We start from the raw sequence: 12,383 nt of genomic DNA, 5'->3' as shown, positions 1-12,383 counted from the left end.
AGACATCACAGACTGGGACTTGTCCCCCGTGGCGCAACCCTTCAGCGCTGGGCTCTATAAAGCAATACGATGCGTAGGTGCCCACGGAATTTTGACTTTGGAAATTAGTGCCGACGCCTTTTGCAGAACACTCATCAGCAAAGCGCATCGACCGTATCAACAGTCAGTGTCTCGTGGGCGAACAGTCTAAGCCCACGCTCTGCCAAGTGAGGGGGTTGAGGTCACGTGGAGCCGCAGAGTCCCACGGCCCAGGAACACAAGCGTGAGACAGCGGTGAGTGCCAGGAACAGGTGTGACTGGTCGCTGATTGAAATGGGCACACACCCAGCTCAGGCACACAGACAGGGGAAGGGGTACGACAGACTGATCCAGGGTGTGTGCCTAGGGGATTGAGTCCGGAACATCCATCCCGAGGGTCACCTCCAAACCCACGTATGTCATGGGCTCTGATCCGTGTTGCTTTGTGTTCTTGTAAGCAGTTATTATTAGACTAAGCCACTGAGGGGATGAATCCCGACGCTTCCAGCATCACAAGCCACAAATCGACTCTAGCCCCAAAAGGAGGCACAGGGGAATCTGATCAACAGGCACATGAATTCCTGGCTCCGGCCCCAAAGCAAAACCCATCCGGTTTTCCTTGAGAGTCTGGTGACAGGAAAGGAAAATCGCCTTTTACAACTTGGGACTCAGGCAGGACAAGACCACGTTGGGCCCCAAAGTGCCAACTGGGAATTTGCCCGTAGAAGTCAGACTTGCCTGAGAATTAGAAACCTCAGCGGATGACCCAGAATCCAGGCTTCGAGGGCTTGCAAACGTCTGGAAGGTTTGCAACTCTCTTAGTGCTGTTACCCGACCTCATACTTTCACGACTCACCTGTCTCACCGCCAGCCAACGGTTCCGTGCTCACCATTAGATTGACAGTTGAACTAGAAGCCAACCTTGCTTGTGAAGGTGGGGCTTGAGCTTTCTCTATAAAAGAAAAATACATAGGACTAGTAGGAAACACAGAAATTAAAGGGCTTAGGAATTCTGAGGGACCGAGGCAAGGGGCCTTCCTGGGTTAAGAGCTCACACGTAAGGGCGAGCCACGGACACACGGAGTCCCACAAAGTCTCCACAGACACCACTAACTTCTATCGTCTGCAAGTTCCATTCATCTCAACAAGTGAATGGAGGAAATCTCTGACCTTTGAACAAATCCTCTCATTTCCCACATAACCTCTCCTGCTGCTCATCCAGGCAAATGGAGCCCTGGGGGCGGAAGGGTCTTTGCACTCGGGTCGGCGTGGATTACGTGGTGACCGGAGGGCATTCCCTTTCCTCAAGCAGGGCTCCTTGATCTGAACCCCACGGGCCCGGGGAGGAAGGCATGTGAGGCCTCCTCGTCAGCCCAGGAGCAGCCTGGGTCTAGAAGAACGCACGGTGGGGGGATCGGGGAGAGAACGTTAAAAGCTCAGGGGGTGTGAGTAATTAACGGAGACTGCAGGTGCACGTGGGAGCAGATGCCAGGCTCCAAGGCCGCGGAGGAGCCAGGGGGACAACGGGCCACGGAGGGCAGGGCCCCAGCACGGTGGACCCGGGAGGGGAATGTGGACGCCCTGCGTGCAGCGGCTGTGGACACCCCTGGCCGTGGGGTGGTGAGGCCGCACGGACTCCTCGGTTACTCTTGGAGAAGCCAGCGCCCCTCGGTGGTGTTTTCTGCTCACCCAACGCAGAGACATACTTCAGAAACACGGTCGTGGTGGGCAGTGGAGACCCCAGCCAGGGCCCACGGACGTCCTTCCTTCTCTCGGAGAAGGGACTGCACGCAGGCCACGTGGATCTGGCTTCCTGCCTAGGGGACCCCGGGACCCCGAGGGCAGGGCAGCAGTTCACGAGGAATCCCGCCTTCCACCACGCTCCCTTGTGAAACCGGGCATCACCGAAACACCCGGGACGTGGCCTTAACCGCGTCCTTGCAGGTTAACCTTGTCCACAGGTCAGTTCAACGGCCAGGAAGCCCGCCCTTTCTGTCCCACCGGCTGTCGCCCGTGGCAGTCAGTGCCGACCGCTGGGGGCTGACCGTGTACTCACTTGTGCTGAAGCTTCCTTGGTAGACGGCCCTGGCCTGCGCCCGCAAGTAGCACACCACCGCCACGTGGTACGTGTGGCCGGCGAGCAGGCCCCCGACGGCGCGCTCCGTGGCCGAGAGGTTCTGCCGCAGAACTAGGGACTGGTCGTGGGCCGAGGTGACGGTGAGGTCGTAAAAGTAAGGACTGGGGGGCTCGGGCCTCTCCCAGTGCAGTTTGGCGCTGTTCTCGGTGATGTCGGACACCCGGACCTCTCGGGTTGCCTTAGCTGCAAGACAGGTGGATGCAGAGGGCGGAGATAAGGCTCAAAGCCCCACAGGGCCGCGACACAGAGGTGACACCCAGCCACCCGAGGAGGAATCGGCAGGCAGGGGAGCGGAAATTGAGGTGAGGGCGGGCAACTAACTTCTCGTTCGGGGAACGTCAGTCTTGGAAGCGGCCAACAGCCACGCAACGTGGCCGTGCCTCGTCTCGTGACTGCTCAGCAAGGTGCAAAGCTATTTTCTTTTCTGTTGACAATCGCCCCCGGTAAAGGAGCAACTTGGAAGGCATTGAAAGAAGAGCGAGCCCCACGATTTCAAATGTGTTAAGTCACGAGACTCTGGGCCCCGGCGGGAAATTCTTTCAAAGGAATCCCCGCCTCCTCTCTGTGCGTCGAAGGAAGCCTGTTGCCGCCTTTTCACAAACATGTACATGCCGCCTGCACCTTTCCACGCGCCCTGTGATGCCCCGGTACGTTCCAGCGTCCGCAGGAAAGAACTAAATTACCAACTCTGGGTCTCGTGAAGCCCGGCTGCCCTCCTACCTAATTCGGTCCGGAAGGTGTTTTCGCCACGGGCAGTGTTAGCACGGACTCGGTCTCGGGGCGCGGGGGGATCGCCCAGGCTCCGACCTGCCAGCGTGCTCAGCGGAGCACCCCACTAGGGCCCCATCCTATGGGAACCCCAACCCCAGGGTTTGGGGCTTGGGAGGGTATTGAGGGGAAGGAGGCATCAGGGGGAGGGAGATGCTTTGTGTGGAGCTCACCAGCCTCACAGAGGTAAGAGAAAGACTGCTTTCTAACAGGAAAAAAAAAATAATAAAATAAAGTAGAATAAAATTAATAAAATAAAATAAAATAAAATAAAATAAAATAAAAGCAACATTTTGACAATTGCATGCCCTGACAGCACCTTCTCAAACACATCACCTAGATGTCTAAACCCCAGATTAGTGACTGTGTTCCAGCTACTTTATAAACAAGCTCCTGGGGCACCTGGGTGGCTCCATGGTTGAGTGTCTGCCTTGGGCTCAGGGCGTGACCCTGGGGTCCCGGGATCGAGCCCCACATCGGGGTCCCCAAGGGGAGCCTGCTTCTCCCTCTGCCTGTGTCTCTGCCTCTCTCTGTGTGTCTCTCATGAATAGATAAATAAAATCTTTAATAAATAAATAATAAATAAACAGGCTCCAGGGCACAGGCCCTGAACACAGGAAACGAGGATGTCCCTGGCTGGCAGCGCTATGCGTGCTTCTTACCCACGGGTTTCGAAGTGGCTGGCTTGGTGGCGGCCGGTTTGGCTCCCTGGGGCTTGGGGGCCTCGGGCTTGGCGGCCACCGGCCTGGCTGCAGCGGGGGGTCTCACAGCTGCTGGCTTCGCTGCCACCGGCTTCGCTGCCGCTGGCTTCACCGCCACTGCAGGTTTGACCGTGGCCGTCTTTGTGGCCTCGGGCTTGGCGGCCTCGGGCTTGGCGGCCTCGGGCTTGGCGGCCACGGGTCTCGCAGCCACGGGTTTCGCGGCAGCCGGTTTGGGCGGGGCTGGCTTGGCTGCGGCCGGCTTTGAGGCCGGCAGGTTTACCACAGTTACTGGTTTCGTCGTGGTGGTCACTGGTTCTGTGGTGGTCACTGGCTTGGCTGTGGTCACTGGTTTGGATGTAGGACTTGAAGTAGCATTATTGGGAGTATTTCTGCCAAAACAAATTAAATACTGTATCAATCCATCCATCATTTTGCCTGCTCTAAAATTTACAAAAACACGCTCCCCATGAGCTATGTGAAATTGCTGCTCGATCAAAACGCATGCAGTAGTTTTTGCATACAGCATTGCACATATTAAATTCCTTCCTTTTAGAATCTGTGCCGCAGCAAAGCACATAGGTAGTAGAATCATTAAAAATGAAGCTTAGGGACATCTAGGTGGCTCAGTGGTTGAGCGTCTGCCTTCAGCTCTAGGTGTGATCCCGGGATCCTGGGATCGAGTCCCACATCGGGCTCCCTGCATGGAGCCCTGCTTCCCCCTCTGCCTGAGTCTCCACCTCTCTCTGGGTGTCTCTCATGAATAAATAAATAAAATCTTTTAAAAAAATAAATGAATAATTTAAAAATGAAAAAATAAAATAAAAATGAAGCCTCTAGTATAACTATAAGTACACCTGACATCTTGTTTTTAATTTATAAAATACAATAAATGTTTTAATTTTTTATAAACACGAACAATAATAAAATAATACTCAAACAACACCCTTAATTATAAAAATTGGCCAACTGAAACATATACACCCAAAATTAAATAAAGCCACCTAATAGCTACTCTCATTGTAAGAAAGTATCCGCTCAATAAAATGTTGTGGATCGGTGTGCTTCTAGCGTCACCACCATGGCCTGTGTCATCATAGCATTAATCATTCCCTCCGGAGCGTACTGTGTATGTTTATTGGCATTAATTTGGGGGCGAGGGTGTTTTTTTTTTCACAATTTCTTGATCTGTTACAAATCCCTGAAAAGAACAGTGACATAATGAAACACAGCAGCACAGACTCAGCCCTCGTTCGCTTGTTGCCGAGACGCACCCTCATTCATTCTTAGGTCTGTCACGCTCTACGACTCCAGCAGCAAGTTTTCAACTTGGGGTCATAGAACTTCAGATATTATGTTACGTCATTCATGTGGTTTCCCTAAGAATAAGGTTGAGGACAGGCCAGGGAATGTTTGAGAGGAATGACAACAAGAGTTAAGGCCAGGAAGAAAGAACCTCTCGACCTGGGTGACACAGGACACACCTCGCAGCCCCAGAAAGGGGCACAGGTCCCTCAGCTGTGATTGTCGGTCTGCTCGGCTGAGCATGGAGCCCGCCCTCCAAGGACATGGGCAAGGGCTGAAGGCTTAGGGGTGAGACAGGGAGGCAGGCTCTCTGTCCCCACGCTGGAGGTCAGCCAGGAGTAAGCCACATACTCGTTTGTCAAGGATAATTCAAGTCCACATCTCCTCTAGGTGCTATCGTCACAACCCTCTCCTACCCAAAAAGCATGGCAGTCTGTGGCACTCCCTTGGGAGTCTGGCACAGCGCCTGGACTCAGTTTCTGCCACCATGTCATCATCACCTAGCCCTCTGTCACACGGCCACACAGCCCTCCACTCTGCTCCTGGAGTTGGCACCAGAGATGGAGCTGGGCCAGCATCCCTATGAGTACAACTACCCCAGCCCCCACTCGCTCGTTAGCCTTCCGAGTAGAACATCCCCGGTGCCTCCTAGTGTCACCACCATCACCTGTGTCATCGTAGCACTAATTATTTTAAGATTTGGAATGCTTAATGTAGTCAATGTACTCAACCCTTCTGTGTGAGATCATTTCATACCAAGCGTAGTAGACACATGGCCCCAATTTCCCATCCTCTCCATTCCTGTGCCCTTCACAGTGTAATGTGATAGGGCCTCCTCTTGAGTCTAGCCCCCAACTCTTGAATTGGCCTGGCTGGCCATTGGATGTGCATTGGCCATGGAATGTGGCAGGAGTAACAGCGTGCCGGTTCCAGCCTAGCCTCAAGAGGCCTCATGCCCTCGGACTTCTTTCATGGAACCCTGCCCATTCACCAACGAGCAAACCTCCAACCCTGCCTCCTGGAGAATGAGAGGCCATGTGGAGCAGAGGTGAGACAACCACTGAGACCTTCCTGACCACCATCCACTGTGGACAGGCCTCTGACCACAAACATATCTGTGAGCCCAGCAGGGACCAGAGAACTGCCCAGCTGAGCCCAAGCAAAGAAAGAAAAACAAAAACAAAAAATCACAGAACTGTAGATTAAATAAATCGCTGCTTTAAGCCACTAAATTTTGGATAGTTTGCTATGCAATAAAAGCAAATGGATACAACAGATGGAAAAAAATGCTCCACGTGACCTTTTGGAAGTCACAATTTCTGGATTTCAATGTCTTTACGCATAATGTTGGGCTTTATCTGGAGGACCTCTGCACTCCCCCTACACTATACTTTCTAAGACAATCATTACAATACTCACAATTGTTTGTGACCAAACTTCACAGGATTCTTTGTCAGTTGGTCCCCTTGGAACCAATCGCACTGTTTCCTGATATCTGGGGACAAGTAAAAAGCATTTTCACCTGGAGAGAAACAGAGAAAAAAAAATTTAAGTGCATGTGAATCCCATGCAAATGAAGATTAATCTGCTGATGAGTTAAATGGCTCACACAGCAGGTGGTCCATAAATATTGGTTGAATTAACTCATTCCTCCAGACAAGCGGAATCTAGTCAATTTAAACATTAAGCACAATGGTACTTGAGCCACAAAGAATCTCCAGCCAAAATCCTCCATTTGGCAAAATTTGGGTGATTAGGTTGAAGGAAATGTTGACTCAGCGTAAGGGGGAGACAGGAACAGAAGATCAAGCACGGAGTTTAACAGGTTCCAAGCTCATGAACCTCAAACTGTAATCAAATTACTTTCAATGTTTTCTCAATGTTGTGTTTAATAAAACTTTTGCTTTTAATCTTTGGAAGGCAGCGATGGTGGCTCCCAGGCGAACTGGCTGGCTTACCTTGGCTTCATGGGTTTTCTCTAGCACTTTTGAGGGACAGACCTCCACACATGGGAACACTGTTTTCATGGTCCTCACCTTTCCCATGAATAATAAACTCTCTGTACACGCATGTTTGTTCCTATTGTCTAGATGTCTCTCGTTAGTTAGATAACTCGCCTGGTCTGACTTGGGGCTGTGCACTGGGCCAGGCTCTGAGCACTGGGTGAACAATGCACCTCTTCACGGACCATGCAGTCTACTGGGACCGCAGACTGCAAAAGAATAACCAGCGGGCCATGAAATAGATACGGTAAGTAGCGCCCAGATTAACGATGAGAAAGCCCTGGAAGTGGGGGGCTTTCATGGTGACCAGGGGCAGCTATGGATATGTTTTGAAGGTGAAGGTGAGCATCCCAGAGAGGAGATTCACATTAACAAAGGCCCAGGAGTTTCCAAGTGTGGGGTTGGTGGCTAAGCCCAGGTCAACACACCTCCTTCTAGGAGCTTCCCCATCGATCATGTCATGCATAATACATGTGCGCTTGATCCACTGTTCACTCTCAGAGACACACGGTCTATGGCTGGGAGGTGCTCAGACGAATTTGGTTGAATCAGTGAGTAAACAGGGACAGGATCTCCTGCTGTGTGTTCACTGCCAACCCTGGCTCCTAAAATATGTCTGGGATATGGTAGGTATCAATATATGTGTGTTGAATGAACAAGTCAACATCAGCACACTAGATGTCTTTTCTGTGGCCCATGTCCCAGGTAGCCCCAGGCAGAAAGCCCTGGCCCAGGCCCACACTGTCCCATGTAGGACTTACTGCCAACGAAGGATGGTAACAACCTCCCAAAGCGCATCAGAGGCTCTTCGTTAAGCTCAGTCGGCTTATCCAATAGTTTGAAGAAGACGTCATTCGGCTCACTGGCGAAGCTGTACACCTCCTTGACGTTCACCTTCCTGCCAATGCCCAGAATCACGAAGAAATAACCCTTGCATTTGGCCTGCAAGATGACTCTATGGGCCTCTTCCAGCTGCTCCTTCTCCACCTCACCTGTCAGCATCAGAACTATGATTTTTAAGTCCCGTGGGTTGGGGGCGCTTTCAAAGACGTTCTCTATAGTGTATTCAATGGCACTGCCCAGGTCCCTGGTCCCCTCCAGCTGTGTCATTCTTCTGCTGAGAAAGTCCACCAGCTTCTCCTTGGAGTCATAGTCAGTCAGGGAGAACTCCACCTTCACGGGCGGTAGGCTGGGATTCCCCAGGGACTCATAGGGCGCATGCTGCACAACTGCCACTCTGGCAAAGTGCTGAGAGGCCTTGGGGTCGGGGCTTATGTCCAGCTGCCTGACCAGGTACCCTATGTACTTCTTCATCTCATTGAACTGGAACAGAGAGGTGGACTCAGAGCTGTCTAAGATGAAAGCCATGTCGATGTCCACATCGCTGCCTGCTGCTCTCCTATCCCTGAAGGAAGGCTTCCAGTTGCCAAATCCACAGGCCGGGTCAATGTTGCAGATGTCTAGAAAAAAGCACGGTAGCCCATTTATTCTGTGACCCCTCACAGTAAGATATTGTACATCAATGTGCTGGGAGTTGGGGGCAGTTAAAATCATCCCATAATATAGAAACCCACCTATAGCTTGCTGCCACTTTGTGGCCAGATTTCAGTTTTCATCAGCTAACACTAAATGAAACAAATCAGTAAGCTAAAGTCCTTGTTAGTATACTATGGCATTGGCATTAAAAGAAGAGGAAAAGGAAGAGAAAAAAGAGGAGGAACCGTGGGAGGAGGAGGGAGGACATAGGGGTAGGAGGAGTGGGGAAAAAGAAGGAAAAGAAAAGAGAAAAAGAAAAGAAAAGAAAAGAAAGAAAAGAAAAAAAGAAAAGAAAAGAAAAGAAAAGAAAAGAAAAGAAAAAAGAAAAGAAGGAAAGGAAAGAAAACTATTTCTTCACCACTCTTCGAATAAATGTGTTCCAGAAAATCACAAAGACAGATCATTGAAATTTGGACGCCAAGGTCAAATAGAAGCAGAGCCTACTTTCTCCTTTATTTCCCATAAAATGAATCATTCCCTGTCAAAGAGAAGCTCTGTTTAAGGGGTTCCACTTTCAGTAAGGAAACTACTTATATGGGAATTACACTGGTAAACGTGAGGCTTTAGGAATCTTCCTTTATTCTCCCTCTGCCTATGTCTCTGCCTCTCTCTCTCTCTCTGTGACTATCATAAATAAATAAAAATTAAAAAAAAAAAAAAAAAAAAAAAACCTCTACGGGATCCCTGGGTGGCGCAGCGGTTTGGCGCTTGTCTTTGGCCCAGGGCGCGATCCTGGAGACCCGGGATCGAATCCCACATCAGGCTCCCGGTGCATGGAGCCTGCTTCTCCCTCTGCCTATGTCTCTGCCTCTCTCTCTCTCTCTGTGACTATCATAAATAAATAAAAATTAAAAAAAAAAAAAAAAAAAAAAAAAAAAAGGAATCTTCCTTTAACTCTAGCCCTTTATGTGGATGGCGAGGGTTCTTTCGAATGCTACCCCATGGATAGCACAGTACGCGATGTAACGGGTGTTCCTGCTAGGGAAGCCCCTTACCCAGGCAAACGTGGCAGGTCAGGACATTCTTCAAGAAGTCCGTGAGGTCTCTCCTAGCGGGTAGGACGAGCGCGTGCCCCACTGCTGTGTTATTGATCTGGTTTAAACAAAAGAAAATGCTTGGTAGGAGTGTCCGTGGTAAGTAACTACTGGAAAATGTAGCTGAGGAAGAGAGTCACATCAGTAAAATAAACTTCCCAACAGATCAGTATCTTCTCTGGGCAGGTGGGGGGTTGGGGAGGAGGTCCTGAGCCTAATCGGACAACCCAGGTTTTCTTCTGTGGAGACGAGCTGCAGTTCAGATCCCACTCTTGCACTTCCTGCCAGGCCTGCAGGAAGATTATTTAACTTGTCTGGGGTCCAGTTTCCTCAGCTGTGAAATGAGGAGAATCCTAAACTCCCCATGTCCAACTAGATAATGCATGTAAAAGGCCTGGGCTAGCCTCTAGGAAATAGTGGGCGCTTCCGTAGAATGGTTGTTTTCGGCAATCATTCCAGCCACTGACAATCATTAGCTCCATCCTCTCCCACTCTCCCAGGCCCAGAAAGGGATTTCCCGACAAAGCAAGTAATAACATCACATCTAGAAGATTCAAGAAGTCTTGCTCATCATCATGGCGCCTAGGACACTATCCCTAAGCGGTCATTTAATGAATAATTACATTTAATTAATGAATGAATAATTGACTTTTCAAACTTGCTGAAACAATGCTGTCAAGAACCCTGTGATTCTGGGTCCCTCAGCCCACGGGAGGGCCAATGTACATAAATGACCCCTTGCAAGGGTAGACAGCTGGAAGCCCAAGCTCAGTACGCTGTGCTCAAACTGGCCTATGGTTTGGCCTGAGAGATGGCACCAAAGACCAGACTGTCTTTCACTGACACAGGCAGTGGTAAGACCATAGAATACCCAGTCTAGAATGACAGATGCTAGAGACCATCCCTCCCCGACCTCGTCTTTCGCAGGCAAGAAATCTAAGACCCAGACAAGTTAAAGTGATGTGACCATATTACTTGCGGTGACTTGAAGCTATAAAGTGGGTGGGCTGGATCTAGGGCTCTTGCCCATCATGCCCACCACCCCACTCATCTTGAGCAATGCCACCAGAATGGGCATCAAATAAATATTCATTGATTAATTAGCCAATTATATTTATTATTGTAACAATTGAACAAGCTATTTAAGGCGAATGACAAGGGAGCACTCTGCAGCTTCATAGCAAAGGCTGACCCTTGGCTGCCTCCTGGCTGGAGAAAGACTCAGAGAGGGGGGTGTTGAGGGGGGTGCTGGGATCACTGACACTTGGGGGACCTCATTGGAAGACTATAGGCCTCAGGGTCAGCCCTGGGAGTGTCTCCTCCAGCATGTGAGGGGGGACCCTGTGGCAATAAATCACAGGCCTGTGGCTGTCGCTCTAGTGCCAGAGCCACCCGGCTGTCCTGGAAATCTCACTAGAGTAGTCGCCAATCACAACAGCCTCCTCCAGGAGCTTTTGGAAACCATGGCATGAATTCATCAAGGAGGTACCAGGTGCCCGAGAAGCTTCTCAGAGCCCAAGAAGAACCGAGGGAGGAGTCAACGATGCCCCCAGGGCACAGACCTGCAACGCGTTGACCAGCTGCCGGTCCTCCTGGCTCGTGAGGAACAAGGGTGTGATCCCTGCGTCCGAAAGCTTTAGCACAGCCTCCCTGAGCTGTGGGGAGGCCCTCGTGGGCTTATTGCTGAAGAAAACAGCCACTTTTCGCATCAGGAATCCGTTTCTCACTCGCTTAAACGTGTTTCTGGCCACAAAGGACATGGCCGTTTCCAGGCTCTGCTGCTTGGATGTCAGCGCCACCTGAAGGTTCTTGATCTTGTCCAGGAGGACTGACTTCTTCTTGGAGTCGGCAAACCGGATCTCCGTGGTCACCTCGTTGTTGTAGGTGACCACGGCCACACGCGCCCCCCGCGGGCAGTTGCTCTCAGCAATGGTCAGGTCGCCCACGAGCTTCAGGACCACGTCCCTCATCCGGCTGAAGGTGTCTTGGGTGACCCCCTCCGAGGTGTCTAAAGCAAAGGCCAGCTCCGTCGGGAAGACGGGGCATTCCAGGGGCCCTGTGGGAAGTGGTGGGTTTCCAAAGACAAGCTTTACTTACTGGAAAAGGGAGGGTCCTCTTTCAGCAGGAGGGCAGTCACACGGCTGGAATCAACTTACCATAGCAGCAAGCTACGGAAGAAAGGAAGAGAGCAGTGAATATGGTGACCACATGAGAATGTCAAACATCCTACCAAGTGGGGTCACGGAGAGTGGAAAATCATGTACTTACGACATTTATCTTTGATGCTCTGGACAAGGGCACATTGCTTTAAAAGGAAAGGAAAGAAGCATGAGGGGGTGAACCGGGGGCTCACAGCGCAAGGACGGGAGCTGTACACATGCAACTTACATCCATGGAGTCACCTCTGTTGCCTTTGGGACCCTGCGGAATAAGGAAAGAGGGGATGAGAAGGAGCACAGATAGGCCGGATGCTGGGGCTGAGGAACCACCTTCGGATCCCAGTAAACCCCACGGAGGAAGCAAAGGTAGACCCTGGCCAACCTTGGTCATTTTCAGGTCCCCCCTGTAGATTTGACTTTACTGCTCAAGGACCAATAGGGAGAAAACTTTGAAGGCAAGAGTGTTTCCCTTGCAAGATAAATAGCCCTGCACCCCAGAAACCTGGAAGCTCATGACAAATCAAAGGGATCACATATTTGGGCTTGAGGCTACACATCGCTTCTCCTAAGAAGCACTTCCTTTGCACCTGCTAGCTTAGTACCTCCTGTTCACAGAAGGGACAGTGAGGAGGAGTCATTTAGCTGACCCTGGGCTCCAGAGGGGAAGCATGCCAGCTGGAATCCATCCTGGAGGAGCTCCAAGGACAGACCCACAACCACCCTCA

At 50.9% G+C, this 12,383-nt stretch overlaps 1 protein-coding gene across 1 annotated transcript in view; it reads right to left on the bottom strand.

Moving 5' to 3' along the window:
• Positions 1-12,383, bottom strand: part of COL6A3 (collagen type VI alpha 3 chain) — a 78,625-nt gene that overhangs the window by 9,806 nt on the left and 56,436 nt on the right. Inside the window, exons 29-38 of the mRNA XM_041766094.1 lie at positions 11,888-12,062; positions 11,768-11,804; positions 11,656-11,667; positions 11,062-11,555; positions 9,461-9,557; positions 7,691-8,389; positions 6,346-6,448; positions 3,586-4,013; positions 2,075-2,338; positions 875-970 (exon numbers count right to left, since the gene is read on the bottom strand). Coding sequence (XP_041622028.1) covers positions 875-970; positions 2,075-2,338; positions 3,586-4,013; positions 6,346-6,448; positions 7,691-8,389; positions 9,461-9,557; positions 11,062-11,555; positions 11,656-11,667; positions 11,768-11,804; positions 11,888-12,062 — 2,405 coding nt within the window. The remainder of the gene's footprint in view (positions 1-874; positions 971-2,074; positions 2,339-3,585; positions 4,014-6,345; positions 6,449-7,690; positions 8,390-9,460; positions 9,558-11,061; positions 11,556-11,655; positions 11,668-11,767; positions 11,805-11,887; positions 12,063-12,383) is intronic.

The sequence above is a fragment of the Vulpes lagopus genome, chromosome 8, assembly GCF_018345385.1.
Source record: "Vulpes lagopus strain Blue_001 chromosome 8, ASM1834538v1, whole genome shotgun sequence".
Lineage (NCBI taxonomy): Eukaryota > Metazoa > Chordata > Mammalia > Carnivora > Canidae > Vulpes > Vulpes lagopus.
This window is presented reverse-complemented; position numbering and strand designations above follow the sequence as displayed.